The sequence below is a fragment of the Malassezia pachydermatis genome (genome assembly GCF_001278385.1).
Source record: "Malassezia pachydermatis strain CBS 1879 chromosome Unknown scaffold4, whole genome shotgun sequence".
NCBI lineage: Eukaryota > Fungi > Basidiomycota > Malasseziomycetes > Malasseziales > Malasseziaceae > Malassezia > Malassezia pachydermatis.
The window spans coordinates 623,785-651,467 of NW_017253141.1; the positions used below are offsets into that span (position 1 = coordinate 623,785).

At 52.4% G+C, this 27,683-nt stretch overlaps 19 protein-coding genes across 19 annotated transcripts; 11 read left to right on the top strand and 8 right to left on the bottom strand.

The window, feature by feature from the left end:
- Positions 1 to 102: 102 nt before the first annotated feature.
- On the top strand, positions 103 to 1,565 carry Malapachy_4069 (dus-domain-containing protein; the record flags this gene model as incomplete). The annotated part of the gene is made up of 2 exons (XM_018138524.1): positions 103 to 453; positions 480 to 1,565. 2 exons carry the CDS (start codon positions 103 to 105, stop codon positions 1,563 to 1,565), a joined length of 1,437 nt encoding a protein of 478 aa, XP_017991833.1.
- A 37-nt stretch (positions 1,566 to 1,602) lies between these two features.
- Malapachy_4111 (tpr-like protein) lies at positions 1,603 to 2,365 on the top strand (the record flags this gene model as incomplete). Its single annotated transcript, XM_018138566.1, has 4 exons — positions 1,603 to 1,899; positions 1,926 to 1,962; positions 1,989 to 2,087; positions 2,118 to 2,365. The coding sequence occupies 4 exons, from the start codon at positions 1,603 to 1,605 to the stop codon at positions 2,363 to 2,365; spliced, it is 681 nt and encodes a 226-aa protein (XP_017991580.1).
- A 14-nt stretch (positions 2,366 to 2,379) lies between these two features.
- On the bottom strand, positions 2,380 to 3,642 carry Malapachy_4089 (26s proteasome regulatory atpase rpt6; the record flags this gene model as incomplete). The annotated part of the gene is made up of 1 exon (XM_018138544.1): positions 2,380 to 3,642. The coding sequence occupies one exon, from the start codon at positions 3,640 to 3,642 to the stop codon at positions 2,380 to 2,382; it is 1,263 nt and encodes a 420-aa protein (XP_017991892.1).
- Positions 3,643 to 3,750: 108 nt separating this feature from the next.
- Positions 3,751 to 5,268, top strand: Malapachy_4100 (paxneb-domain-containing protein; the record flags this gene model as incomplete). The annotated part of the gene is made up of 1 exon (XM_018138555.1): positions 3,751 to 5,268. The coding sequence occupies one exon, from the start codon at positions 3,751 to 3,753 to the stop codon at positions 5,266 to 5,268; it is 1,518 nt and encodes a 505-aa protein (XP_017992066.1).
- Positions 5,269 to 5,426: 158 nt separating this feature from the next.
- On the bottom strand, positions 5,427 to 7,126 carry Malapachy_4119 (origin recognition complex subunit 4; the record flags this gene model as incomplete). Its single annotated transcript, XM_018138574.1, has 3 exons — positions 5,427 to 5,896; positions 5,925 to 6,849; positions 6,875 to 7,126. 3 exons carry the CDS (start codon positions 7,124 to 7,126, stop codon positions 5,427 to 5,429), a joined length of 1,647 nt encoding a protein of 548 aa, XP_017991572.1.
- A 60-nt stretch (positions 7,127 to 7,186) lies between these two features.
- Malapachy_4097 (coeffector of mdia rho gtpase) lies at positions 7,187 to 9,275 on the top strand (the record flags this gene model as incomplete). Its single annotated transcript, XM_018138552.1, has 2 exons — positions 7,187 to 7,298; positions 7,324 to 9,275. The coding sequence occupies 2 exons, from the start codon at positions 7,187 to 7,189 to the stop codon at positions 9,273 to 9,275; spliced, it is 2,064 nt and encodes a 687-aa protein (XP_017991645.1).
- Positions 9,276 to 9,396: 121 nt separating this feature from the next.
- Malapachy_4076 (nagb rpia transferase-like protein) lies at positions 9,397 to 10,740 on the top strand (the record flags this gene model as incomplete). Its single annotated transcript, XM_018138531.1, has 1 exon — positions 9,397 to 10,740. One exon carries the CDS (start codon positions 9,397 to 9,399, stop codon positions 10,738 to 10,740), a length of 1,344 nt encoding a protein of 447 aa, XP_017991886.1.
- A 4-nt stretch (positions 10,741 to 10,744) lies between these two features.
- Malapachy_4091 (mitochondrial dna helicase) lies at positions 10,745 to 12,591 on the bottom strand (the record flags this gene model as incomplete). The annotated part of the gene is made up of 3 exons (XM_018138546.1): positions 10,745 to 10,822; positions 11,048 to 11,838; positions 11,865 to 12,591. The coding sequence occupies 3 exons, from the start codon at positions 12,589 to 12,591 to the stop codon at positions 10,745 to 10,747; spliced, it is 1,596 nt and encodes a 531-aa protein (XP_017991717.1).
- A 269-nt stretch (positions 12,592 to 12,860) lies between these two features.
- On the top strand, positions 12,861 to 13,244 carry Malapachy_4116 (hypothetical protein; the record flags this gene model as incomplete). Its single annotated transcript, XM_018138571.1, has 3 exons — positions 12,861 to 12,883; positions 12,912 to 13,052; positions 13,085 to 13,244. 3 exons carry the CDS (start codon positions 12,861 to 12,863, stop codon positions 13,242 to 13,244), a joined length of 324 nt encoding a protein of 107 aa, XP_017991575.1.
- Positions 13,245 to 13,436: 192 nt separating this feature from the next.
- Positions 13,437 to 13,955, top strand: Malapachy_4114 (trna-splicing endonuclease subunit sen15; the record flags this gene model as incomplete). Its single annotated transcript, XM_018138569.1, has 3 exons — positions 13,437 to 13,706; positions 13,733 to 13,785; positions 13,826 to 13,955. The coding sequence occupies 3 exons, from the start codon at positions 13,437 to 13,439 to the stop codon at positions 13,953 to 13,955; spliced, it is 453 nt and encodes a 150-aa protein (XP_017991577.1).
- Positions 13,956 to 14,006: 51 nt separating this feature from the next.
- Malapachy_4094 (adaptor protein complex sigma subunit) lies at positions 14,007 to 14,633 on the bottom strand (the record flags this gene model as incomplete). Its single annotated transcript, XM_018138549.1, has 5 exons — positions 14,007 to 14,039; positions 14,066 to 14,379; positions 14,406 to 14,436; positions 14,466 to 14,591; positions 14,628 to 14,633. 5 exons carry the CDS (start codon positions 14,631 to 14,633, stop codon positions 14,007 to 14,009), a joined length of 510 nt encoding a protein of 169 aa, XP_017991646.1.
- A 223-nt stretch (positions 14,634 to 14,856) lies between these two features.
- Positions 14,857 to 16,578, top strand: Malapachy_4068 (glycerol transporter; the record flags this gene model as incomplete). The annotated part of the gene is made up of 2 exons (XM_018138523.1): positions 14,857 to 15,089; positions 15,192 to 16,578. 2 exons carry the CDS (start codon positions 14,857 to 14,859, stop codon positions 16,576 to 16,578), a joined length of 1,620 nt encoding a protein of 539 aa, XP_017991737.1.
- On the bottom strand, positions 16,579 to 18,489 carry Malapachy_4087 (arg2-acetylglutamate synthase; the record flags this gene model as incomplete). Its single annotated transcript, XM_018138542.1, has 1 exon — positions 16,579 to 18,489. One exon carries the CDS (start codon positions 18,487 to 18,489, stop codon positions 16,579 to 16,581), a length of 1,911 nt encoding a protein of 636 aa, XP_017991890.1.
- A 301-nt stretch (positions 18,490 to 18,790) lies between these two features.
- On the bottom strand, positions 18,791 to 19,448 carry Malapachy_4125 (hypothetical protein; the record flags this gene model as incomplete). Its single annotated transcript, XM_018138580.1, has 2 exons — positions 18,791 to 19,146; positions 19,178 to 19,448. The coding sequence occupies 2 exons, from the start codon at positions 19,446 to 19,448 to the stop codon at positions 18,791 to 18,793; spliced, it is 627 nt and encodes a 208-aa protein (XP_017991968.1).
- An 828-nt stretch (positions 19,449 to 20,276) lies between these two features.
- Positions 20,277 to 20,921, bottom strand: Malapachy_4096 (putative mitochondrial ribosomal protein s21; the record flags this gene model as incomplete). The annotated part of the gene is made up of 2 exons (XM_018138551.1): positions 20,277 to 20,306; positions 20,346 to 20,921. The coding sequence occupies 2 exons, from the start codon at positions 20,919 to 20,921 to the stop codon at positions 20,277 to 20,279; spliced, it is 606 nt and encodes a 201-aa protein (XP_017991644.1).
- Positions 20,922 to 21,149: 228 nt separating this feature from the next.
- Malapachy_4081 (dad4-outer kinetochore protein (part of dam1 complex)) lies at positions 21,150 to 21,440 on the top strand (the record flags this gene model as incomplete). Its single annotated transcript, XM_018138536.1, has 2 exons — positions 21,150 to 21,176; positions 21,213 to 21,440. The coding sequence occupies 2 exons, from the start codon at positions 21,150 to 21,152 to the stop codon at positions 21,438 to 21,440; spliced, it is 255 nt and encodes an 84-aa protein (XP_017991680.1).
- Positions 21,441 to 21,691: 251 nt separating this feature from the next.
- Positions 21,692 to 22,459, top strand: Malapachy_4077 (hypothetical protein; the record flags this gene model as incomplete). The annotated part of the gene is made up of 1 exon (XM_018138532.1): positions 21,692 to 22,459. One exon carries the CDS (start codon positions 21,692 to 21,694, stop codon positions 22,457 to 22,459), a length of 768 nt encoding a protein of 255 aa, XP_017991887.1.
- Positions 22,460 to 23,786: 1,327 nt separating this feature from the next.
- Positions 23,787 to 24,059, bottom strand: Malapachy_4130 (hypothetical protein; the record flags this gene model as incomplete). The annotated part of the gene is made up of 2 exons (XM_018138585.1): positions 23,787 to 23,794; positions 23,819 to 24,059. 2 exons carry the CDS (start codon positions 24,057 to 24,059, stop codon positions 23,787 to 23,789), a joined length of 249 nt encoding a protein of 82 aa, XP_017992027.1.
- A 2,270-nt stretch (positions 24,060 to 26,329) lies between these two features.
- Malapachy_4079 (endoplasmic oxidoreductin 1 precursor) lies at positions 26,330 to 27,437 on the top strand (the record flags this gene model as incomplete). The annotated part of the gene is made up of 2 exons (XM_018138534.1): positions 26,330 to 27,315; positions 27,344 to 27,437. 2 exons carry the CDS (start codon positions 26,330 to 26,332, stop codon positions 27,435 to 27,437), a joined length of 1,080 nt encoding a protein of 359 aa, XP_017991889.1.
- Positions 27,438 to 27,683: the final 246 nt, after the last annotated feature.

Below are 27,683 nucleotides of genomic sequence, written 5' to 3' on the forward strand. Positions count from 1 at the left end.
AAGATTGCCGCACCCATCGTTGCAAGGGGCGTTGGTCTCCCAGTACCACAACTGCTTAGCACTCTCACTGTACATACGCGTATACGATTTCCTTTACGCACCATGTCATCCTTTACGAAGGATGTATACCCTGACCTAGAGACGTTTCCGCCTACAGGCTCGCCCAAGTTTGAAAAACTACAAGGATACGAATTGTATAAGCACATCGGGTCGCCACGGCACATCGTAGCGCCTATGGTCGACCAATCTGAGCTAGCATGGCGTATTCTAAGTCGGAGGTATGGGTCTGACCTTGTCTACTCTCCCATGATCAATGCAAAGATTTACAACCAACACAACCGCGGTGCGCATCGCGTTCGTGAGGCATACTTTAACCAGGAGTTGGGTGAAGAAGGTGCACACACTATCAATCTAGGAGATAAAAAAGACACAGACCGGCCTTTGATTGTGCAGGTAAGTCCTCTACGTTCTGACAGTAGTTTTGTGCCAATGATCCAGAAATGCTATTGCAAAGTGCACTTACTGTCCAAGATAAATGCGATGCCGTGGACCTGAATTTGGGGTGCCCCCAACAGATTGCCAAACGTGGTTTTTTTGGTGCTTTTTTGATGGATGACTGGGATCTTGTATTTCGACTGATCAATATTTTGCATTTGAATCTCAAAGTACCCGTAACGGCAAAATTCCGCGTTTACGATTCACTTGATAAGACACTTGCATATGCGCGGATGATTCAACGTGCTGGCGCACAAATGGTTACAGTGCATGGGCGTACGCGTGAAATGAAGGGTCATAAAACAGGATTGGCGGACTGGGAAAAGATTCGCGCTGTGAAGCAGGCGCTGGACATCCCTGTCTTCGCGAATGGCAATATGCTCTACCCCCAGGACTGGCGTGACTGCCTTGCTTATACAGGCTGCGATGGTGTCATGAGTGCGGAAGGGAACTTGTACAACCCAGCGCTCTTTGATGCGACCATTGACCGTGATTTGTCTGTGCTAAGCGATCCGGATGCGGATCACAGTGCGTATAAGCCTTTGGAAATTGTAAAAATGGCGCACGAGTACCTCGACATTGTGGCAGCACTGCGCACACCTACATCGCACAGCGCGTTGAAAGGTCATATGTTCAAGATAACGAGACCGGCGCTCAGTATCCATACCGATCTGCGCCCTGTTCTGGGAAAGGCCCGCTGTTACGATGACGTGGACGGTGAAGAAAAAATTCGGGAGTACCGTGCATTTGTTCGTGAACTAGAGATGCGCCTAGACGAAGACAAAAAGCAGGACAAATACTACAAACCTCAGCCAGATGCCCCCTGGTACTATATGGTGCCGAAGCACTTGCAAGACCCAGAAGACCGGCTCACACGTCCTCCCTTTATTCCTCACTGGTACCTTCAGCCCTATTTCCGGCCGCCTCTGAATCCACCCAAACCTAAAGAGGAAGACCCCGCATCCAAATCAGATACGCAGTCCACGGCCGCAGAAAGCGACCACAACGAGGATCTGCCGCCAGCAAAGCGTGCCAAGGTAGACACGGCCGCGACCCCCACCACCTTGTAGCTGTCCCATAGCACGTGATTCGACACGTCCTTCGACCATGGCACAGACCATGGACGAGGCCCTAGGGTCGTTTGCGACGCGGATCGAAGAGGCAGAGACACTTAAGGTCCTTGGTAACGACCAATTCGGCAAAGGCGCATATGCAGTGGCCATCAATCATTATAACGACGCACTGCATCGTTTGCCTCTGCGTGCGTCGAAGGAGTGTCAAGACGAGGACCAAGATGCGTCGACAACGGAAGCCGAAACGAAAGTGGATCATGCTCAAGCTACTGTGATTCAATCTCTACGCATCAAACTGCAGTCCAACTTAGCAGCCTCGTATCTCAAACTGGTAGGTAGCTGATGATCTCACCTCAGGAACATTACGACGAATGCGTTCGTGCGGCATCGGAAGGTACGAAAGCTAGACACTAACCCCAGTGCTCGCAGAAGAGCCGACAAATGTGAAGGCTTTACACAGGCGTGCTACGGCACACGAGGCACTGGGCGGCTGGTCTCATCTGAGCTCGGCCAAGAAAGGTATGTTGCCGTCACTTGACCCACACACAGATTTGGAGGAGCTTCAGCGGTTAGAGCAACAAGGCCTCGTGCCCGCCTCGTACCGGAGCGAACTACAGGCCTCCTTATCACGAATTCAACCTAAACTCGAGCAAGCAGGTGAAAAAGAGAAGGAGGAAATGCTAGGGAAGCTCAAGAACGTCGGCAACCAATTCCTCGGTCTATTTGGACTCTCCACGGACAATTTCCAGCTGCAACAGCAAGATGGTGGGGGCTATTCCATCAATTTTAAGCAGTAATCAAAATACATGCACTATGTGAAAAGCTTGTTCACGCTCATAGAGCCATCCGCTTGACGCTTAAGGACCTTGGCAATGGCCAACTCAAAGTCCTCTTGCGACACGTGTTGCCGTCGTTCACGCAGAGCATACATACCAGCTTCTGTGCAGATACCACGAACTTCGGCACCGGAGCACTGTCCCATTTTCTCCGCAAGAACACGTAGGTTGATACCACGCTGCAGTGACATCTTACGCGAGTGAATACGCAAGATTTGAACGCGCGCTTCCGGGCCTGGCGGCGGAAATTCAATCTTACGGTCAATACGGCCAGGACGCAGCAAGGCGCTATCGAGGATATCAATACGGTTGGTAGCCATAATGACCTTGATATTTTGAGTGCCCTCGAAACCGTCAAGCTGGTTCAAAAGCTCGAGCATAGTGCGCTGGACTTCCGAATCGCCATTGCTACCACCGCCTTCGCCACGGCTGGAACCAATAGAGTCGATCTCGTCCATGAAGATAATCGACGGAGCGTGTTCACGCGCCATAACGAAAAGCTCACGTACCATACGGCTACCCTCACCGATATACTTCTGCACCAGTTCGCTACCGCTGACTCGGATGAACTTGCAGTCCGTATGGTGAGCCACAGCACGAGCTAGAAGTGTCTTACCAGTACCTGGAGGGCCGTACAAAAGCACACCTTTTGGCTGTGCGATACCTAAGCTCTCAAACAGCTCTGGATGCTTCACAGGAAGTTCAATCACTTCCTTGATTTCCTTGATTTGACGGTCCAAACCACCGACCATTTCATATGTGCTGTCAGGAACCTTTTCGACCATCATCAAGGAAACGAGGGGATCCACTTTGTTTGGAAGAATCTTATGCAATGTATAAGAGTCAGAGCGAAGCGCCACACGGAGAGACGGCTTCAACTGGGTGATATCGATATCCGGCGCAATACCCACAACATACTTGCCTTCCGGTTGTACCTTGACAAGCACCTTCTTCTTTCCCATCACCTTTTCGACTTCACCCACGTACGATCCGGGTTCCTGTAGGAGCTGTAACTCTTCCCGAATCAAACGAACACGGGCATTCAGCGCGTTGCGCTGTGCCTCCAGGCGGCGAAGGTTTTGTGACTTTTCGTTGATCATGAGCTCATACGACTGAATCTTTGACTCATAAAACGACTGAATGCCGACTGGTGACTGGTTCGACGATGTCATCGTCGACGCCTCAGCCCCTTGCTTGGTATCAACAGCCACTTGGCTCTGAGCCACTGCAGCGACCATAGCGTCGATGACCGTGTGGCGGACTGCCGTGCGACGCGTTCTCTCGATCACTATCTCATCACGTGATCCAACGCTGTCCACCACGGTTTTTTAAGGTAGTGTGGCTGCATGAACGGACCTCGCGACATTGGCATGTCGGCGTTTAAGCGACGTGGGAGTGGCAGTCCCTCGGCGGCGGTAGCGGAGGGTGTGCGGCCCGCACCATACCATACGCCTGTGCCATTGTTGTCCACAGGTATTCCCTCGCTCGATGATATTTTGTGCGGTGGTGGCATCCTTTCTGGATCAGTGTTGGCGTTTGTGCCTTGTACAGGCATGGCTAACGGGTCGATGGCACAGCTAGGTGCGCCTGTGCTAGGAGGGGATGGTCGTGCCCTATACCAAGACGAAAGCGTTTCTGCAGCTGATGCCTATACGGATCTATTTCTAGGCTACGCTACTGCGCAAGGGATCACCTCGCACCATACCACGGTGGTGATTGGAGAAGCTGCCGACGCATTTGTTTCGAATCTGATGGGCCAAGCTGAAGATCCGACGACTGTCGATGAGTCTGATACTAGCGTGACACAGACAGCCGATGATTTGCAACGTATGAAGATTGCATGGCGATACGACCACACACGAACGTCCACCAAGCCATCTCTCCCAGCAGCTATGAATACTGTGTTTGATTTGTCCAAACGTATACCCTATTCCATCATTCGTGCCGCCAAAGATGCTCATTTGCTGCATGTCGCCTCGTTGGATATGGATGATGCTCTCACAGTGGCATGGGACGCCATACAGACAGCGGTCGAGCAGTGCAAGGCCCAAGCCGCATCTCGCTCGTACGCACCTGTATTGCGTATTGTACTCCGTGGGTTTGGCTCGCCTGCGTGGATGGAACAGGGCTCGAGTTATGACTTGGTTCGTTTCCTTCTCCGACTTCGTGCGCTGGCGCGTTCGTTGGCGATGCCGGCAGAGAGTACCAACGATGCGATTCCGTGCCTCGTAGGCTTGTCGCTTTCTCCCTTTGTATACCATGCCACAGACACTGTACCATCAGGGATGAATGTAGCGCAACGTCTGCTGCATTTGACCGATGGGTGTATTGGTCTTTCGTCTTTTTCCGCCACACCAGGGCTGAGCGAGATTTTCCCCGATTTCACAGGCGCCCTGCGTGTGTACCGTACTCCTGCGATTGGCACACTTACCAACCCATCGCTGCGTGTCTCCATTTTGCGTGGCATGGGTGCCGGAACCACAGCCTCAGGCTCGGCCAACGAAGGCGGCGCAGGTGGTGGTGAGAACAACTTGGCCTTCAAGGTCAAACGAAAGCGCTTGGCCATCGAGACGCTGCATTTGGACATTGAAGGCGGTGTGAGTGAGCGACGGACGAAGCCGAAGGAGCCCCTGGGCCGGTCAGAAGCGCCGTCCGACCCATCGCCTGCGCCTGCGCCTGCGCCTGCGCCGCCGTCCGAACCATCAACGCCCACGATATCCACTGTACCTGAAACAGCATCCCAGCCTACCGCCAGTCCAGCGAATCTACCTCGCCTCTTCACTGGTTTGAAGGATTTACGGCAACGTGGCCTGGCCGTGGCCAAGTCATCGTCGGTAGCTCGACCACAGGATCTGGAATTTTAAGGGGTATATGATTCATCTATACACGTCAGTGACAGGGCGCCTCAGAGCCTCTCATCTCAGGCGTGATGATGCAGGTCTATCAGGCGCCCCAAAGCAGTTTTCACACACAGCGTGTTGGGTCCTTGTGCTGCACCAGGGCCGGCATGCTACGTGGCACATCACACGCCGGTGGATTCGGCCCATTTTACGATCGTAGAGCTTAGAGGAATCGCACGGTCTGGATGCTGGACGCTATCCAGGATGGCCTTGGCCGAAATCTGAGAACGTACAGGGAGGAAGGCCGGCATTACAGACGTGCTGGGCAAAATACCATACGGCGAGGTTGCTGGACCTGTGCGATTCGCAATGCCCGAGGGCAAAGCGAGGGATTGTCGTGCCGGCTCGGGAAGGAACAGTTCCCATTCCAGCAGTCGGCAATACGCTTGCCACATGGTAGCACGTTCAGCCAACCGGGCCAGCCCTGCAATGGCCAAGGGAGCACGTGTGGCACTTTGGCCCATATCGCGTTGAGCTCGCTGGACAAATTGCGAGATGTGGTAGAAACACATTTCAAAGGTAAATGGCTCACGCTCACGCAGCTGGAGATGCCGAGCAGCAATGAGTAGGGTCATGTCAGGGACAGGCAGCGCTAGAGAGTAAGTAGGCCATGAACGTACATAACAGGAACGTATGCAAAGTATCCATTCGTTGTGAGGCCATAGCATGTTGAAATGCTGTAGCCTCCAAACATGGTGAGCTGGGCGTTAGGGCAGCAATCGGCACAACAAGGGATTGATACAGCAAACGCACATCCCCACTTAGTTCATGCAGGCCTTGCAAGCACAGGCGAAAGACCTCATCTTGCAAGAGCTGATCCACCTCTTCGTACCAGGCCGTGGCAAACGAGGAGGACGGATCGGGTGTAGTGCCTGCTAATAGGGCGGTACGTGCGAGGATCATGTATTGATCCAGCGACGGTGGACTTACATGCACAATGCGGTGTGAGAAACGACTCTTTACACGTTTTTCGAGAAATTCGGGCGCATCCACACGAGTTGTGACGCCAATGACGATCATACCTGGTGCATAGCTACTGGCCTGTACAGCATCCAGCAAGCAGTATAGCAATGCCTGGCGTGGGCGATGAGCAAACTGCTCAAACTGATCGATGACAATCACGAGCGGCCGGTGCGAGGACGTGGACGAGGTGCGAGTCAGTAAGGTCAGAATATGGGCTAGTGTCGTAGACATGGAGGCTAGAATCGCTGCAGCAACACTGTCTGGCACAGCAGATGGAAGGGTTTGTGTTTCCTCCTCTTCCTCGTCCGACACGTCGTCCTCCGGCGCCGTCGTCAAGTCCCAGTCAGGTTTGACCGCCTCCTCCGCGGTCTCAATGGTCTCCGCCTCGGGACCAAGCACATGCGCAATGGTATGGTCCACATCGCTACGTCCAATGGCGCCTTGTGCCATGAGCTGTTTGGCCATATCGGCCAGGCACTGCCTGTCTGTGGGATGCAAAAGAGCCGACAGTCTCACGATCCATGGCGCAGGATGCTGCGATGTGCCTTGCTGCTCCGCATGCCGAAGCACAGACTCCACTACCTGGTGTAAGCCTACTATCACGTACCAACGACTTGCCACAACCTGGCTCGCCCATCACGAGGCAGCTATTTCCTTCGCCCTGATGCAGGGTACTGCGGACCAGCGTATACAGCGCACGCCAAGCATCTGTCAGGCCCACACACTCCTGCCCGACATAGGGCTCGTCCGTAGCAGCAGGCGGTATAGCATGTGCCAATACACGCAAGATCGCTTCCCGCTGGACCGGCAAATGCGCCGCAAGCGTCGCAGCATCCACAGCTGTAATGGGGTGTGACATGCTACAAGCCTAGGAGGAGCGTGTGAATGCCTCCACCTCTTCTTTCTTGCCTCTCCCCGCATGCCGACGTCCTCACCGACGCAGCGCCTCATCGAGGCGGCGCCGCATCGCGCTGAGGATGTAGCGGCGTACATGGACCAACTTTTCCGATCGTTTGATGCATCTTGGATCGGTATGTGCACTCGTATCTGACCCAGTAGAAGCGCATATACCCGACGAAGTCGCCCAGCTTCGTTTCGCTGTCCAAGTAATAGACGCCCTCTTCACGCGCCCAGTCACACAACCAATCCCACCATTGCACCCAAAGCAGGAGCCTGATGCCATGACAGCCAGCATTCTGAATGTTCTTTGCATGCGCATTCCACAAGCATCGCCTCCTGCACTGCTCATGTCGTACGCGCTACTTCGCGCCTTGGGTCAGCGCCAGCTACAAGTGTACCGCTGGTTCGTGTGGGATCACCACACATGGCGTCTTCCCGGTCTTTTTCACAAGCTGGTGCACAATGTGTGGGCCGGGTACTACGCAGCACAGGCCACTGCCACGCTGGCGGACGATGCACGCACCGCCTATGCGCCAGCCCTGCCTGTGCCGGAGACCCCGGGGCTTGTAAGCACGGCATCGCTGCTTACAGTCACCACAGATCACCATATATGGCTCGCTGTAGAGTGCCATGCGCTGTCGATTATGTACAATATCTTGGGGATTGCGCATCTCCCCATGACGGAGCTGCGGGCCATTTCCTCGCACTTTGTCGAACATTTGTTTGCCGTGATGGAACAGACCGACAGTGAATGGACGGAAACGTACATCACTCGCATTATGCATGTGCTTCTTGCGTTGTATGAGCAAAGCCTGCTACATCCGGCGCTGCCATCGACTCGAAGCGCCATGCATCAATGCATGCAATCCAGTAAAGTGTTTGGCGAAAACTTGGTGTATCTGCTAAATCGTACCCCCAGCACCACCTTGGAAGGCGGTCGGCTACATTTCCTTATTCTCAAACTGCTAGCATCATTCTTTGCGCTCCCTGAGACGGCGTCCTACTTTTATACCAACGACCTTCGCGTGTTGGTCGACATTTTTATCCGGCAGGTAAGTGACCTGCCCGAGTCGTGGGAACTGCTTCGGCAATCGTATCTATGTGTCTTTCACGAACTTTTGACACAGACCCAACTGTGCACAGAAGCCTATAAACGCGATCAGGTTCGCATGTTGCTGCAAATGATCGTGAAAAGTGCACAGTACCATGACGTGAGCCAATTGACCATGACACTCGCTGAGCACTGTTTGAGCTGTGAGTGGCTTGTAGGGTTCTCCCATGGACATACTGTGGTGGAAACCATCCAAGGAGATGCTGTGCAAGATGCACCGCTGACGAAGGAGCGTGTAGATGGCGAAGCACATTACGTGGCAGAGCCATGTGACGAGACCATTCGGCAGGTATTGGTTCTGAGCTCAGTGCAATCCGCCACTGCCTCACTGGTATGCCTAAATCATATGTACCAGGACCAAATGGAGGCCGTTTTATGGCCTGAACAGGACCCCAACCTTCATTCAGACGCTGTGAATGATGGCCTAAGTGAGGCCTTGGATCTTGTATCGCTCGAGTCCTTCTCCCGCCGAAGCAGCAGCGAATCCATACGCAGCACAGAAGGACGTCGACGACCTCCACCGCCTCCTCTACCACGACGCTCTCTACGTCCGAACGATGCCGTATCGCGTGCAGCCTCTGCCTCCATGCCAGATCTTACACAGCAGAGCAGTGCTCATTCTTCACCGACAAGCTCTCCTAGAGCTGCCACGCCCGCACGTCGACGGCCTGCCCCTGATATTCCTCGCGAACGTGCTCACTCACTTGAAAGTTCACCTGTACAAGCTACGACGCCGCTTCCTCAAGTCACTGTAACACCAGCAAATCAAAGCCGACCCTTACGATACTACTTCCGCAAGCACTTTGGCGCCTCAACACCAACCGATCCACCCGAGCCGCATCGCCTATCACATTGGTATACACGGTATCGTGCCTCACGAACCTCTTCGCCTGGAGTGCCGGAAGACGACGACACCCCTGCACGGACCACAACCCCGACAGCACGTCGCCGTGCGCCGCCGCCGCCGCCTGGCCCCCCCAAGACTGGTCCCTTGTAGATCACGTGATGTAGAGTGGAAGGCAGAGAGCCATGCACACCAGCCTCTGGAACGACAGCGAGCTGGGACCACGACGTTCATGGTAGGATTGTCGCCCCTGTCGAGTACCCAAACGGCGGCTATGCCAGCCTGCAATCATATTGAAACAGTGGTACGCGATCGCTCCTCACAGATGGTCGTCAAAGATCTTGAAATGCGGCTCCGGCGGCATCAAATTACAGGCACGGCGGCTGTGGCAGAGGCGACGGCCAAGGCTCTGCGCTCTGTGGTAAGTGCAGCGAAGTGTTGGCGTCTAGAGGATCTAGTGATGCTGATTCGTACGGTGGGTCGTCGTCTGCAAAATGCACTGCCTTCCGAACCTGTGATTGGAAATATGACGCGTCGCATCTTGTTCCTTCTCCGTGAAGAGGCGAAAGCCCTTACGAACTTGGGCGAAAGTTTGCCGACAGGTGGGCGTCCGCAACCGCACCCATCTGTGGCACAGTCGCTAGCGGCTTTGTCAATGTCCACGCCTAGCTCGCCCGCTACGTCCATGCTACTCAATACCGACTCATCTGTGCCTCCGACGCCTAGTCGCTCTTTCTCCATTTCCGACTTGGTGGCGCCATCGGGTGCCCAAACCATGCGCACGACACCGATGGACATGTCACCCACCAGTACGCCATCAACACTGTCGGCACAGTCGCCCCTGCATGACTCCCTGCACTCGGAAGACGGAGATACGCTATCGGACGAAGACGAGAAAAGCTCCAATGATTCCACACCTAGCCACACATACCAACTTAAACCGCTATTGATTCAAGCGATCCAGGAGCTTATCGATGAATTGGAGTCTGTTGATACCAGCATTGCAAAAGATGCTCGCGACCACATTCACTCGGGCGAAGTCATTCTCACGCTTGGCCACTCCTCGACAGTGCTTAGCTTCTTGCGAGCAGCAGCCAAGCACCGGAAATTTATTGCGGTGGTGCCTGAATCTGCACCCTCGTTTGCGGGCCACAAGATGGCGCGTGCCTTGTCAGGCGCCGGCCTCTCGGTGCTGCTGGTGCCGGACTCGAACGTGTATGCTCTCATGCCACGTATTTCCAAGGTGATTCTGGGCGCACGGTGTGTCTTGGCGAATGGCGGTATGCTGGCTTCCATCGGTGCCAAATCCATCGCAATGGCTGCACGCGAGCACTCGACCCCTGTGGTAGCGCTGGCGGGTGTGTACAAAATCTCTCCTGATTGGTCATGGGTCAGCCCGGAGCGGTTGACGACGGGCAACCAAGGTCCGGCATCGCAAGTGGTGAACTATGCTTCCTCATCCATCCTGGCTGGCGAAGCGGACATTGAGAATCCGCTCTGGGATATTGTCGCTCCGAATGACATTGATGTGATTATCACGAATGTTGGCGAGCATCCGCCATCGTATGTGTACCGCCTCATTCAGGAGAACTATCATGAAGAGGATCTGCATTTCTAGTGGACTATGTAGTTAAAGACGTGCTTCCAAATTGATTTTGGTTCCAACGAATGACTTTGGGATGAGCCATGACCTTGGATGGCTGGAAACCTATCACTTGGAGCGAATCCAGCGAGGTCGCACGCGACAGCGCCACATAGGCTTGGCCTTTTTCAAAGACGCGGCGTAGATCGATACGGCACCATGGCAACGTTTGACCCTGCGATTTGTGGATGGACATTGCCCACGCCAGCATGATAGGGATTTGTGTGCGGGAAGCCACAACATCACCATTGGGCTCTTCGTTTTTCCACGTCTCAGGTCGCACAAGCTGATCGCGAACAAGACCATTGGGCAGGTGGAAACGAACCAGAGGCCATCGCGCAGCAGGACGAGCATCCTTGTCATTGCCCGCATGCGTCGAACGAGTTGCGCCGGGGGCTCGCTCCGCGTTCGACAGCAGATCTTCCGGCACATCAATGCGAAGGCTATCTTCGCCGTATGTATCAAGATAGGTACTCTCGTCCATGAAATCAATCACGGTACCCACCGATCCATTCGCTAGATCTTTGAAAAGGTTTTTGATGAGCATCACTTGCGCTCCTTTTTTGAGATGGACATAGCGTGGCGCCATAAAGTTTTCCAGCACACGCTCACGCTGGTCTGGTGGAAGTGTACCGCCATCCAGACTGGTATACACACGCAACTCGGAGGGGAGTGCATCTAAGCGATCACGGTTTGCCTTTTCCACATCACGACGTAATGGGTACAGTTCGGTGGGTGTAATGCCTTCAGGTAGCTCAGGGACGCGCTCTAGTTTGGCAAACGCTTGCACAGTATCCGCCGACAGCTTGCCCATACGCATCTCGTTCAGCATGCGCACAAAGGTCTGGTCTTTCTGACGGAACACTTGCGTCAAATTGTACATCTTCTGGATAACCTCATGCCACTTGGCCGATTCGAAGACAAATTGCACATCACCACCGGGCGACACGGGCGGCAGCTGGAAAAAATCGCCGGTCGCAACGATTTGAATGCCACCAAATGGCTTGGTCGACTTGCGCAGCATCCGCGCAATTTGCTCCAGCTTATCAAACAGTTTAGGATCAATCATAGAGACTGCCGTTAGAGATCCAAATACATACTTTCATCAATAATCAGTACTTGTGTACGCATCCACCTCGTCGTGGCCTTGCGGTTGCGGCGAATCACAGTCAACAAGCGCTCCGGTGTCTCTTTAGCGAGACCCACACCGCCAAAACTGTGCAGCGTAATACCACCAATATTGCACGCCGCAATACCTGTCGAGGCTGTCACAGCCACAGCATCGGATTTTAGGCGGTATTTCTCGCGCAAATCACGGATGATTTGGCGAAGAAGGTGTGACTTGCCAGCCCCAGCCGACCCTGTGAAAAAGACACTCTGGCCCTGCTGGACCACAGCTTCCAGCACCCGCTGTTGCTCTGGTGATAAGAACACCTTCGCTTTCATCCTGTTTTCCTCAGGCACATAAACGGATTCCTTCACCGGGGAGGGCGAGCGAGATGTTCGTGCCAACGGTCGCACAAGGGAGTCGAGAGTGGCCGACGAAAGCGCTTTGCTGGAGGGCTTTACAGCCAGTGTACCTTTTACAGAGGCTCCTTGTGGTACTCTATTGGTAAGAAAAGGTGTCCAACTCTCATCAAACTTTCGTTGCTTGATGGTATGTGTGACGCCAGCCTGAATGTTGCCATCCACTTCACGCATAGGCGTACTGGGCGTTGTTGGGGCCAAGGGCTTTTCAGGGCTTTGACTTCGGCGCTCGGATGTGCTCCATGACCGCTTCAGCATGCGCAACGCAGACCGGGGTTCCTCGTCACTTGGCGAAGCCATGACCGGTAGCCGCACAAGAAAAAATACGACAGCCAGCAACCAAGATTTTGGATGAGCAAGTGACACACGCGTGGCCACGCGACGCGTGCATGCGTGCACTACGTGTGGCCGCTGGCGTGAATCGGGGGACTGATAGATCGCCTTTCATCGGGCATCGACGCAGTGAGCCAAGAAGCTTGACTAAGACAGGATAAGACAACCAGTACGGTCTCCTTAGAGCTGTGAACGCTTTTCGCAGACGTATATTCCTACCGAACTTGGAATTAGAGATGGAAGAGCTACGACACTGCGTGTACGTCTTTTTTTTTGGCTGACAATAGAACGCTCTCGATACCTTGCCCCACACTTGCCACAGCCACAACAATTCAGCAAGTGATCACGGTGGATAAAGAACTTCGTCCCTATGATGTGCACAAATCATTCACTGTGGAAGAGGCTGACCACGGGGCCACACTTCATATGTACGAATAACCGACTATCGACTCACATGCAGGACAATGAAGGCTACGACACTGCGTCACTTACGTCTGGCCCTCAATGCGTTTTTGGAAGATGCAGCATTGATTGTGAGAACAATGGATACGTTTGAACATGGCCACCTCATGCCTACGCACGGCCCGTTGGAACAAGGCTCTGTGGGTTTTGCAGGGTAATGGCGCCAGATGTTTCTGCGTGTATGTACTTAGATTCTTCGCACATCCCCATAGATATGTAGTATAGAAATACGCTCAATATCATGCACATTGGCCATGGAACCAGGCTCGCAAATGGCGATAGCGGCCTACATGGCAGCAGCACCATGTCAACTCGGCCGGCGATCGGGCCACTTTTTCGCTTCGCCTGCCATGGACGACAGCGCAACGCCAAGGGTAGGTGCGCCGCTCCAAGCAGCAACACACGTAGCCTATGCTGCTGTTGCGCCGCTTGGCGCGAAATACCCCGCGCAGGAAGCTGCGCTATTCCAGACCTATGTGGATTTGAAATATGCTGCGCGATGGCAATCGCTGGACGTCGTCGATTTGCCAAACGATTCGTCGTCGACAGCCACATTGCCAACGTCGACCTTTGGTGAACAGGGATGGGCAGTTTTAATTGGCCTAGCGCCCTCGTCCAAAGTATGTACTCCTACACTAACAACGAGGAAAAGCAGGTGGTCGTCCCCATGCTGATTGAGCAGTCATTTACGACGGCGACGTACGTATATGCAGGTCAAAGCACTGACCCTATGTTTTAGTTTCTCGGCCCTCTTTGCCAAGATCCCAGAAGGTGTGGCTTCCAACCACATTCTCCTGGCTATGATGTCCAATGATTCAACGGTTGTGTACTACAAGTTATCCAAAGGCATGGTCAAGCCTGTGAACTAAGCCTAGGTGTATGGATGGAGGGTATGCAATGCTAGATAGGCTTAGACAGATCTAGCTAGAGCGACTTCCAATGCGTGCCAAGTTCTGTGTAAGTGGGTGGGCATACGTACATCTTCGCCATTCTCAGCTTCTTCGACGGCATCGCCCTGGACAACGACACGCAAAACAGATTTCTTGCTGGATTCCTGGAGCTCGCCAGCAATAATCAGCTCATCCAGTACCTGGTATGCCTTTTGGAAGTTAAAGATGCTAGGTGTTAGGTAGATGTAGACATACAGATCAAGTTCGCATACATTGCCAAAGTATCGATCGAGAACTTCGACAAAGCGGTGAATAATCTCGAGTGTGACCAATTCGTTGTCATCCGGTGCGATGCCAGCGACAAAAAACAACGAGGCATACCGTCGATACACAATTTTGTTTTCTATTGTGAGTTAGTAGGATACCCACCCTTGTATTCGATAAAGTTGCACATGCGTGACTGTGGTTAATGAGGAGATAGAGACGTACTCGACGAGCTAGGATCAATTGCGTCACATCCTTCACGATCTTGGCCTTGCTTTTCTGGCTCATTGTGCCGTACCATTTGGACAAACGAACTTTGCCCTGGCGGGAGATGAGAAGAACCCACTGGATCTGAATGGTCAGCAGCGCTCCCAAACTGCTACATACGGCCATGGTAGGATTCGCTCTCGGTCAACAGGCAGAAAGGCACACGGACGAGGCACAGGCGCGGTCTTCAGTCGTCACACACCTCCACTCTCCACAACACCTACGTGGGTGCGCGTAGTCGCGCTCGCCAGCGTTGCGCGTGTCGTTTGGTCTACAGTGTATGCTGCCGATGCATCGAAATGATGCGCAGGATGCCGACGATGCAGTAATGCGTCAGCGGCTTCATACCATGGAGTTGGAGGATGACCAACCTGTGTCCTCCAAGCCTCGGGGTATCACCATAATTACGCCGGATGCGTTTGCGACAGAATCGACGCAGACCACATCCATTGACTCTACCACGCCACCACTATGGCGAAGCAAGGAATTTTATGTGTACTACGTAACAGCTGCCTTTGTGATTCCGTATATGATTTGGGTGCCTATATCCTTAAGCTCTTCCACGCACCCTGAATATTTCCGGTACGCAGGGTATTTGGTAAACGGATGGATGGGTCATCGGTTACGTGTACGTGCTAGGTTGGGCTGACACTGCTTTCAGGACAATAGTGACTACCAGTACAGACTCTTTCGTGACAATGCAGTGCTGATCTTTGTGTTGATGGTGGTGTATGCTCTGCTCTCTAGCATGGTACGCTGGCTCGCTCATGTCACGCGGATACCGCATGTGACAGCACGCACAGCCTTTCTCTTTATTACGGGGATCGTGTTTGTGACAGCATTGCATGGTGTGAACGTTCTCAAGATGTTAGCCCTGGCGGGCATCAATTATGGACTGGTCCGTGCAGCGCCATGGGTCCCTCGACGCGTCATAACTACGCTGATTTGGGCCATGAATGGAGGTGCTTTGTTCCTAGCTTTCTACACGGAAGGCATCCCATGGCATATGCTCTCTCCATCACTGGCCTGGCTCGATGAGTACAGTGGTTTAATTCGACGCTGGCATATTAGCTACAATTTCACCATGCTGAGGATGGTCAGTTTTGCGTTGGACGCCGTGTGGGCACAGGCCGGGTATGCGCCTGACCGCCCAGCATTGACACCAGCGCAGCAACGTGTGCGGCAGTCGCGCCCCGTGCAAGAGTATACAATGCTAGCACAGTTGGTGTACCTTTGGTACCCACCGCTGTTCATTGCTGGTCCCATTATGACGTTCAACGACTTTCAATCACAGCGGGTGCAGCCACTCCAAGTGCCATGGCGGTCGGTGGCGATATATATGTTGCGGTGTGCAGTGGCCTTGCTCTCTATTGAGTTCATGATGCATTACATGTACGTTAACGCGATGAAAATGGCGCATACATGGATGGGGTATACGCCGATGGAGTTGGCGATCCTAGGGTTTTGGAGCTTGGAGTTTGTGTGGCTCAAGCTGGTCGTTCCCTGGCGTGTCTTCCGGTGCTGGGCACTGTTGGACGGCGTCGATGCACCTGAAAATATGATTCGCGCCATTACCAACAGCCCGTCTGCGCTGCTGTTTTGGCGTGCATGGCACCGCAGCTACAATTTGTGGGTCGTACGGTACATCTACATTCCACTAGGTGGCACTCAACGACAGATTCTCGCGTCTTTGGTGGTATTTACTTTTGTGGCGCTCTGGCACGATTTATCGTTCACGCTTTTGGCGTGGGCGTGGCTCATTGTGCTGTTCATCGTGCCCGAAGTCCTAGGTCGCACCTTGGTTCCAGCGTCCAAGTACCAACATACGCCGTGGTTCCGGCATGTGCGTGCCTTGGGCACGGTGGCCAATGTATTCATGATGATGTCGGCCAACCTGGTTGGGTTTGTCGTGGGATTGGATGGTGTACAATATGTCTGGTCACAGCTGCTCGGCACAAGAAAGGGATGGGTATGCATTGCCGAGCTCATAGGTGTGCTGTTTATCGGTGCACAGCTTATGTGGGAGTACCGCGCTGAAGAAAAAAGGCGAGGCATTGTGCGTAATTGCTAGTTAGCGCCAGGCCGAAGGAATTTGTTTCAGACACGATGCCCAGCGTGTCAAACGCCCCTGCTCCTCCGGCGTGATGATCGGTAACAGGGGCGTATCGGACTGCGACGGGGCCTGTTGCCATACCTCATCGAGGCGCATATCACTAGAGACGACAGGCTCGCCAGCCAGCCGCTTCAGCCGGTCCTCCGCGTCACACCAGAAAAGGAACCAATCCGGTGGCCCACCAGGCAATCGTATAAACCCATTGCTGCGCTCAAAGTACCAACGATTTACCACGTTCTCAGCTCGGCTCTTCCATACCAAGTCGCGACCTTGGCCAACACCGCCTCGCCCACCATTATGATTGAGGGCATCAAGCAACCCTAGACCATGTACCTCATCACGTAGCGCCCCCCATAAAAAGTCGACAGCGCCACTACCACGCAGCTTCGGCAGCACGGCAAACTTATCCAGGTACGCAATCGGCGGTGTCGTGGGCGTATCGGCAGGCGCATGCTCTTTCGTGACAATCGCCAACCCATCATAGTCGCCGGTCACAATAAGAAAGTCGAGACACGCGTGTAGACGAGCAAAGTAGGCATCGCGGTCAAGCGTACGTCGAAAACTGCTTTCCAGAACACCTTGTACACGATCCCAATCAATCTCGCGAGGATCCGTAAGGACACGCAATGGCAGGCCAGCTCGGACGACTGTAGGCATATGCCGCATTTCGCGGCGGGCAGCGAGCAGACGCGGCGGCAGGCTAGGCGAGTAGGCAGCTTTGTTGGTAATGAGATTCGCAATCAAGCTTTGCGGCGAGCGATGCGTTGCTAGCACACCCGACGAGATAGCAGGCATGTACGATAGGCAATCGCGTACCATAGCTAAATTGGACAGCGCCGTGGGATGTGTATCATCCCATATGTACGAGGCACGAATTGAGTCGTATTCCGACGCTAAATTGATCATCAAATGCGGATCACCGCCACGCGCATGCGAGGGCACACCGCCTTCATTTGTAATGACCAGGAGACGTAGAGGCGCCAACTCCATCATACCCTCCTCAGCTCGTGGCATATGCGTCATACCACGAGCTAATGCGACCATGACATCGTCCGCGTCGACGCACACGGCCTGCAATGTCGGTGTATCACTTAACGCCAGCGGCATAATAATAGGAATACGTCCTTCTTCGAGGGACGTATAGACGCTTGCGATGGTATCATCAGGCACTATAGGCGCACGCTCACTGCCTGTAGTGAGAGGTGGTTGAATATCTTCCTGGGTCACGACACGCATAACGGCATGGGCTTGTGGCCGAGGGTCCGTGCCAGCCGCTGTAAGTGTGTTCGAAACACGCCATAGCTCTTTGACCATACGCACACGAAGTCCTGCCTCGGCTAGCCCAAGACGTTCAGATAGTGGCTGGGAACGGGAGGACCAGGACTGCAGCTCTTCCATGTCCTCGTCAACACGCTGGCCATTGGGCAAGAACCTTGGCGAGTGAGGCCACTGCCGGTGATCCAGAACCACGATACATATGAGACCCAAGGTTTGCAAGTAGGCCAACCCTTCGGCAATGGATTGGAGTTGACGATCAGTGAAGGGACCTTGCAATTTGACAAGCGCCGCGTGTGACTCATCCAACGATGGCACTTCGCTAGATATGCGATCAGCCGTGCTGGGAGCATCACTTAGCAGGCTTCCGTGCACAGTGGATCCAAGCGGTAGAGATGCCTCAGTGGGCAAAGGCGAGGGAGGGGAGGACGCCTTGGTATCGTGCACAGTGCCTGCAGAGGCTGTGGCAGTCGAAGGAGTTTTGGCACTACTAGGCTCAAGTTTCCGGCCAAACATGTCCAGGTAGGACTTGGAATCGCGGCGCGTAGCGCGCGATTTCAGCACCTCAACAATGAGCTGCTGCACACGCGACATCCCTTGCCATTCAGCCAGAGCAGACAGGCCAAGGCATGCGTGGCCCTGGCGTCAGGGGCACACAGGCACACCCCTAGTCTTAGATAAGCCTGCTGTAGACGTATCGAAAGCCCACCTCGCTCCGTCCTACAGAACACTCGCCGGCCCCGTCCAGTCCTGCATGGCCTAGAGGGGAAATAGCGGAAGGGAAGCCAGCATGATCAAATTACATAGGCTATAGAAACAGGGAATAGATGGATGGGGAATGGGGAATCAGGATCAACATAAGAGAAGGCAGAGACGGTTTTCAAACGCGTCACACTTACGATGGTGCACCAATGACCTTCTTAAATATGGATCTCGTTGGCATCATGCGAGGCGGGCGATATTGCAGGTACATTTTCGGGAGTGGCACACCATTCTCCAAGTACATCTGAAGACCGTACACGGAGTCAATCCCAGGGAAAAACACCACATCGGTTTCGATAAATGTCGTCCAATTGCGCATACTCTGCATCTCCGAGTAGTAATCAAGACGGCTCGGTGGGTTTTCGCACTGGCCCATCGATTGCACAGCACCATCACCATCGAAAGGAATCATGGTCATACGACCCTCTGTAATATTGTAGGTGCCATGCTGCCATATCAAAGTAGCGTTAAAACACGATGGATGACCAGCTGACATGTCAGCAAAATATCAGATACATACGATCTGTCGCATACGTCAGACTAGACATCTCAAAGAAGCCATCATCCGTGAAGCTGTACGAGTAACCAGCCGTAGGTGGCACAGTGAATTGACGACGCATAGGGTTGAAAAAGGCGTTGCCATTCTGGTCCTGGCCAGTGAGAACGGCGCCAGAACCACTGCTCCATGTGCCCTCCAAACTCGTTACATTGTTATTCGGGTATGTCTGAGCATACGAAAGTGTAAACAATAAAGCCAGCACAAGGGCATACAACACAGCGTGCGTACGCATCCTTGCAAGACAAATTGACACTATCCAAGGTAAGGGAAAAAAGGTGCGGTTCACCTCAGGCCAGCCCCTGCGTGCCTCAGACGCATCTCGGCCGAAATTTCACAGAAGGGATAGGGAGACGGCCATGACTCAATGTACGCGTCCACCCGCCCAGCTACGGTTCGTGACAGCGATCGGCCGAAGTGAGATCGCGAGAACATTTGAATGCAGTCCTATGCAATGCAGAGACGTAAAGTGTAGATGCACAGCCTAGGGCCCTACATAGGAATGCTATAGAACTAACGTATACATGGGATTAAGATGAGGAAGAACGCAACGCCGAAGGGAGTAACGCAGCGCGTAACTTGGCCGAGTCCACGCCGAGCATGCGCCGAATCTGTTGAGTAAGTGACAGGTACACCATACATACTGGCATGAAACAGTGCTCTCCTTCTCCAAAGTCAGCGACCAAGACAAAGTAAAATAAAGTTGCAGCTGTCATCCCGCCAGCAATAAGTTGAGCAACTCGTTGCCACATAGCAGGGGTTGGGTCTTCTGGGAGAGGATAGGCAGGTCGCTCATACTGGCTAGCACGCCATAGACGAGAGGAATGAAGGCAACGCGCCCGCATAGAAATAGGTCGGTGCAGTAGATACATTGGGGTATATTGCACACATAGACTCGGACGGAGAGGAAGTCCTAGCAACATCGTGTCTACGTAGCCAAGTGGACGTCTCTTACGAACGACAGTGGCCGCGTTATATGCCACGTGGTCACGAAGACACTCGTCCACGCCAAGTCTTCTCCAAAATTGTATCGTGTCCTAGACAGAAACATAGTCTACAAAGTTTATGGACTACGCGCCTTCAGAGCCATAATCTGGATGTGTTAGTACGTAGGTGAGCCTGCTGGACTTACCAATTGAATTTTCTTACGGACCATATCCGCGAAGCGGCGGCGATGACGCTCAGACCGTTTGCGACGACGCTTTTGGTTCGGCTTTTCATAGCGTTCTACAAGCCTGAGTTCCCGGCGAACATTATTCCTGGAAAGAATCTGCGACAGCTGGCGGTATAAGTAGGCAGACGTGCCGTTAAAGGCGCTGTTCACAGATACAGATCGGCCTGTCGTGGGCGTACCGGGGCTGGCCATTCCGAAAGTGGGGCGATCACGGAATTCTGCATCAAGCTGCTCAATAAGAGAAACCCTGTCGTTCTCTGAACTGGGATTCAAACCAGAAATACCAGTGCCGTCAAGAGACGTGCTAGCAGAAGTGGCAGGACGGCGATGGCTTGATGGTGCACCCACGGAGCTATCCGATGGGTCCACAATGATGGCATTCAGCATTTGATTCCATAGAGCAGCACGGGCAGCCTCTGTCTGCTCCATAGGGCGCTCGCCCGAAGCCGCCTTTTGTGCATCTTCCGACGTCGTCTCAGCAGACGATCGCTCCTGCCATAGCCGAGGCGAAGTGCTTATCCTACGAGCTTGCATAGCCAAGAAAGATTGGTTCACGGAATTTGGTGAAAAAGATGCAATGCCCCTGCGCATAGGCGCAGGCGCTATGCCCCGTGTCACACTAGCAAAGGCTCCTCGCGCCAACATAGCACAGGGATTCGACGTAAGTCGAAGAGACACCGCTCTGCTTCGCTCCAATTACGCGCACGTGACCCCCGCAACACGGCGCGTCCGTCTCGACACTGTAATAGCCCTACACACACCATGGCACCTGCCATTGAAAACCCCTATGTATGTACTAGTGACGTGTATGTCTAACTATATCAGGAAGAGAGGCAAGCTCTCCTGCTGGAGCGTATTATAAAAAACGTGGATATGCTCAACGAGGCCCTCATGGAAATGAATCGATCTATTGCGAATATCAACAACCACAACCAGGAGATCACGATCGTAGCGGAGATGTGGAATGGGTACCACCGTAACGTGGAATTCAACTTGCAAAACATTCAATCGACAGATGCAAACACGCACCCCAACAAGTCAGCATCGGCCTAAGCATGATGTCATTGAAAGCCTTGCATGGCTTCATGATACCCTTACCTCCGCTTTATAGAGCACCATGTACATTGTAGTAGCACGCAATTCTGCCTTATTTTCCAGGCGCCAGGTCATCCTTTAAATCACCTCGCATTGTTGGTTTGAGGAGCCAACCAACCCGTTGGTGCCTGAAAATATGTACGATGACTAATACCACGGTGGTCAGGCATAGACATGCGCCGTGGCGATGCATCTCTTTCTGGATAACCATGAAGCCACAAGTGTATATCTTGGCGACATTCTTCCTAGCCTGCTGCCAGCTGGTCATGGCAGCAGGTCAACAATACGCCAACCCATCAGACAACGGTGGCAGCATGCTTACGAAGCAAAAAGAGCCTCTAAATGTCATTATCGTAGGCTCCTCTGACGCCTCCATTCTCTCCCCGGACGGTTTCAGCAACTATTCACAGGCCATTGGGTTTGATGCGGATACTTATGCTGGAAAATCTAGTGTCAATGGTGCACAGAGCGCAAACCTGGGCGATGGCAATGGTATGGTGCCGCAGACTGGCCTGCGAAGGCAAGGTGGCTTGGATGAGGTCATCAACGGAGGTAACCACTTCCGCTATTGGGTTCAAAAAGGTAGCAAGGCTCCTACTAATGCTCTATTTCTGGCTGTCTCAGTAGAGCAGGGACTGAAACAGAACCACATGATTGTCGATAATGGGTATGACCAAGGTCGTGACCAACTGGTGGCCAATGCAACAGGCAGCTCGAAATCGTTCAATGGCAAAACGTATACGACCAAGCTGCTTAAAATGGACTCGTCTCTTATGCAGGGCGTTTCGAAAGGCAGTCTAAATCACAATATTCCCACGGATGGGCGTGTGGCCATTTTGGAAGTGCAAGTGAAAGACGGTGGTAAAGCGTCGTCCAGCAGTACGAGCAATGCTGCCTTCAAGGCGTTGGCCCCGATGTCTGTTATGCTGACGATGATCATGGCACTGAGCACTTTGACAGTCATGTGTGTAGTATAACGAAAGGGTAGTTAAATGTACTTCATGAAACGTCCATGAAGGATTGTCTGCAGCATACACGTCACTAATCAAAAGAGGGAATGGGCGCTCATCGTTCAGAATTATAGCGAAACCCAAGGTAAAGATACAAAAAAAAAAAAAAAAAATAGATTAACGCAACGAGTCTCGGATCGCTTGGGACGTGCGAATTGGCACAGCGCTGCGTGCATTGTTTTGCCAGGACTCAGTAAAAGCCCCCACCGGCGACGCATTTGAAACGATCTGGCCGGGCCGCATATGGAAAGCCATAGGTGGCGGAGGCTCATCGTCGTTCGAGTGGCCGACGCCAGCACGCGCATAGGGACTATCATTAGCTTCCACCCAAGTATCTGAGGTGGGCCATGAGGTTGGGTCCACATCCACGTACTCGGTAGATTGTGTCTGATTTGTACCACCAGAATGGCGCCGACCAGCAGCTCCGACCGGAGGGGCAGGAGGAGAACGGCGACGTTGAGATGTCTTGCGAGGAGGAGGTGGGGGAGCTGAAGGTATACCCACCATCTCATCAGCAGTCGAGGCAAGGGTTGAAGTGGTAGGCGGTTGTACGCCCGCCCGAGATGTCGAGTGCGCCCGTACTGGTGCTGCATTGGAAGAGGAATGACGACGAGTCGCCGCCGCCGCACCGCCTGCTACAGCAGCCCCTGTTCCCATACCAGCCACACCTGAAGACACAGGTGGAGCCCCAGGAATTGGAGATGACGCTGGAAGTTCGGCATAGTTGGCCGCAGTGTCATCAAACCCGCTCATGTTGGACCGAGTCACTGTTTGCCCATAGCCATCATAGTCGCTTGGCGAATTGTGTACATAGTCCATTGGACGGTTGTAAGGATCCTTCGCCGCATTCCTGCGCTTCCTACGCCAGAGCCAGAACAGCAAACCCAGCAAGGCTACTACAGCTAGGAACCCGACGACGCCACCGACAACCCCACCGACAATCGCCCCTGTATTAGTACCACCTCCATCAGAAGCTTTATCATTAGGCGATACACTAGGTGCGGCAGATGAAGTAGGAGATGCAGCAGAGGATGGAGTATCAGTAGAAGACGAAAGGCCGGCCCCATCCGAAGTGTCGGTACTCGTAGCAAGACTCGAAGTACGTGTACGGGTTAGGGATGAGGATGTCGGTGTACGCAAAGAACTTGAGGATGTAGAAAGTTCCTCTGTATCCAAAGAGGATGTTAAAGCAGCCAAAGAATCCGACAATGAGCTTGAAATTAGACGCGAAGACGCGATGGGCAATCCACCATCAAAAGCGCTTGACGCACTCTCCAAAATGCTAGAAGCTGCATCAGTTAGCTACATCTTCAGTCAGGTACATACAAGCTCGTCGGAAACTTCGCGTGGACTGCACGGTACTAAACGTCATAACAAGTGTCGTCGATGGATCGCCATCTTCATCATATATGGTGGTCTGAGCCCCAGCCAAGACAGTCACAGGGTCACCATCCGCATCAGTAGTACGATAGAGACTAGGATCAAGCATTTGCCTCTTCTTGTGGCGACGCATCTGAGGTTGAGGTGTCGGGGTGGCTAGGCCACCATAGCTTCCCCCAGACACCATGTCGGACAAGGAGGAAGACAAGAATAGCTCAGCTCACGTTATTGAGAATTGAGCCCCTGACAGTGCCCCGTGGCGCACCTCGCATAAATCACATGGGATGTGGAGCCAATCCAATCATCTCCTCTGTCCAATTGCATAATCCTACATTGACTTCAGTGGCTGTGGAAATACTAAGCGATGCGAAAGTAGCAGCGCCCCAGGCTCCCCCTGCTTAAGGGGGTGGGGTGACTGAGCAGGGGCGTTTGTATGACATGATTACTATACACAAATAATAAACCTAGGCACGTTCGTACGCGTTACGCTTCGCTTTACGACGCTTATGCGGATGACGGCATTGGTTGCCATGCAAATGTCCATTTTGCGAGTGAGCATGGGCTACCCCATTATCATCATCCGACTCTTCTAATTCTGATGAGTCGGTTTCTTCATCCTCGTCAGATTCATCTGAACTTTCAGAAGACGACTCGTCAAAAGCACGTTGCTTGTGAAAAATGCAGCAAACTGTTCATAGTGTTAGGTCAGGTAATACTTAATACTCACTTTTGCTCTTCTTCTTACCGGCACCTTCATTGTCAATGGTATCTTCGGACCAGACAACATGACGGCCGGTTTCGGTGGCGGTGTTGGTCCTTTCCGACGTTGACGTTGAAGCACTACTCCCATTCAACCGAAGAGTTCCAACAGCGGCATCAGACGAACTTGGAGTAGAGTTATCAATATCCGTTTCTTGTAACGTAAGAGTGCGAGATCCCTGAGGTGCAGGCCTAGTAGCCCCCCCTCGCAGCTGCATACTAAACAACGCTTAAGTCACCTCCTAGCTCGGCAACAGACGTGATCTCCACAATGACCGAATTGATGACTAACCAAAAAGCCGCATGCCGCAGTCACAAAAAAAAAGAAGGAATACGGCCAGTGAAATGTCAAATGGGTAAAAGTCTTGCCACTTTTTTTTTGAGACAAGTGGAGACCAAAAAATTATAAAAGCAGGCCCGTTCCAAAAAGTTGTACCCCTAAGATCATACTTTACGGAATCACTTAATAAAGTCGATAACCGGATCTTTCGTGCTCCAACGCATGTCACAATATTTCAGTCTAGTCGATGAAAACTCGAGCGTTATGGCGTTTACGTCTGTCAACTCCCTTTAGCCAGTGAGGTACAAGTGGGCCCAGTCGCCCGTCGATGATCTGCAGCCCTTCGTTTGCTTCGAGGCCATTTGGGTTCTTGGATATGTCTGGGACGTTCGGATTCTTCGAATTGCTCGGCAAACGTCGGGGGGATTGGCCGCTCAATTCTGATAGACTATCTTTTATTGTCGCAGTTGTGAGGGAGAACGAGGACCGGAATCCGCTATGTCCATAGAATTTCTCCGTAACATGAAAGAATGGTCGAAATAATGTGTTTGATGACGAATACGCTTTAATAGATTCCATGTATACATATATATACAACAATGAATACGACACAAATAACTACCACCAGCTCCGGCAATCCTGATGTGTCACGTGATTTTACTACGAAGCACAAAAAAAGGCTGCCATGACGGGGTTCTCAACGAAGAGCTTCCCCGTCACAGCAGGACAACAAAATAGTTCCAAGCGGAACCGAAGCGAAAAAGTAGGTCATGCTGCTATAAGTGTGGGACCAGCCCGGTTGAATCTAGTAAAAGGCGAGGTTCAAGTTTAAGGAGAGGGCCCCACAGCAGCAGAGTTAGGAGAACCAGCAATAGGGCGGTAAGCCAGTTTTTATATGTTTCCTAGGTTCAAATAAAGATTAGTAATAGGTAAGTAATTAAGATGGCCGTTGCTTCACTGCGGTCCATGGAATACACGTGGAGACTTGCCCTCCACGTCAACCTCCTCGCACGGCCTCTCAACACGAACACGCCACTAGTGAAGCTTTTTTCATTGACGTATCAATGAGAGCAGCAGCATATGCTAGCTTGTTGCTAGTGTTTTTCTCTATTATTATACCTGAAGTACATTCAACAGGCATTGAAAGCCCGGGGCCTTCAAGAGCAGGTCTTTTGAAAGAGGTGTTGCACGAGAAGCGCGATGATGAACTGACGTCCTGTCGTCCAACCGGCCAAATCCATGATGCATGTTCAGATTATGAGAGCGTGGAAGATATGAACAACCAGTACTTTTTTGAAAGACTGGATAGAATACGACAGACAAAATATTTCCGTTATTTCTTGGTTGATCTATTCAAAGAATGTCCATTTTGGTTGGACGATGGGTTGTGTATGAATCGTGCGTGTACCGTGGAACGTATGAATGAGACAGACCTTCCAGATGAGTTTCGCTCTTATCGTCTAAGCCAGCTGGAACGTACTGAAGATGATGCTGCCCTTGGTAAAGAGGGAATGAACTTTAGCGAGAACACGAATTTTTGCCAGTTGGACGGTGAAGACGCTGGAGACGAAGCGATATACGTGGACCTCATGAAGAATCCAGAAAGGTTTACAGGATACGCAGGTACGAGTGCAAATCGCGTGTGGCGAAGTATCTATGATGAGAACTGCTTTGGTGGTGTGAAATGGATGGAACCAGCCCGCTCCAAAGAGTCCGGAGGTACCGGTTTTGTCAGTCAAAGCAAAGTTAAAGAAGCTATGAAAAGTGTTCCGCTTACTCTCATGAATCCTGCATCTCCCTTCCAGCCTGGACCATTGGATTCACTGATTGAATCAGTTCAAGCACCGATTGATCCTGCCAGTGTTGAGCAGTGTCTCGAAAAACGTGTATTCTATCGCGTTATTTCGGGCTTACATGCGTCTATTTCTATTCACATTTGCAACGAATACCTCGATCAAGACACAATGACTTGGGGCCCAAACTTGGAGTGCTTCCTGACGCGCATTTCGCAGCATCCAGAGCGACTGCAAAACGTCTACTTCGACTATGTGATCATGATGCGCGCCTTATCCAAAGCGGGAGAGTATTTGGATAAATTCTCGCTTCGGTCCGGTGATGAGATCAAAGATGAAGAGTCACGCAAACAACTGAGCGAGCTATTACAGCTAGCCAGGGAGAACAGGCCGTCCTTTGACGAACACAAGCTGTTTACGCTAACGGATGACCCTAACCATAATCGAGAAACACTTGCGCTCAAAGAGGATTTCCGCATGCACTTCCGTAATATTTCGCGTATTATGGACTGTGTGGGTTGCGACAAGTGCCGTCTGTGGGGCAAAGTACAGATTACCGGCGTGGGCACAGCGCTCAAGCTGCTTTTTGCTTTTGAAGAATCGGAAACAGAGTGCGTTTACAAGTTACTAACATTATAGACAGCGTGTCGAACTGACGAGGAATGAGTTGGTGGCTCTAATTAATACAGCCCATCGTATTTCGGAGAGTGTATGTACGAGAATGGAACGCTAATATACAGATTCGGGCGGTAGAGACGTTCCGTCTTTTGTATAAGAACACGATGGACCTTACCTCAGAAACGCCTATGTCTACCATCCCTTCAGCCACAAGCCAGGCACCTGCGAGGTTATGGGAGCGATTGACATCCAGCGCCAAGGCCTTTTATGAATACCTTGTCTCCACACAGGTGTACCACGCAGATTTGTAGTCCTTGCGTAGTCGCGCAGTCGGTAGTCACGTGCGAAGCGAAGAAAGACT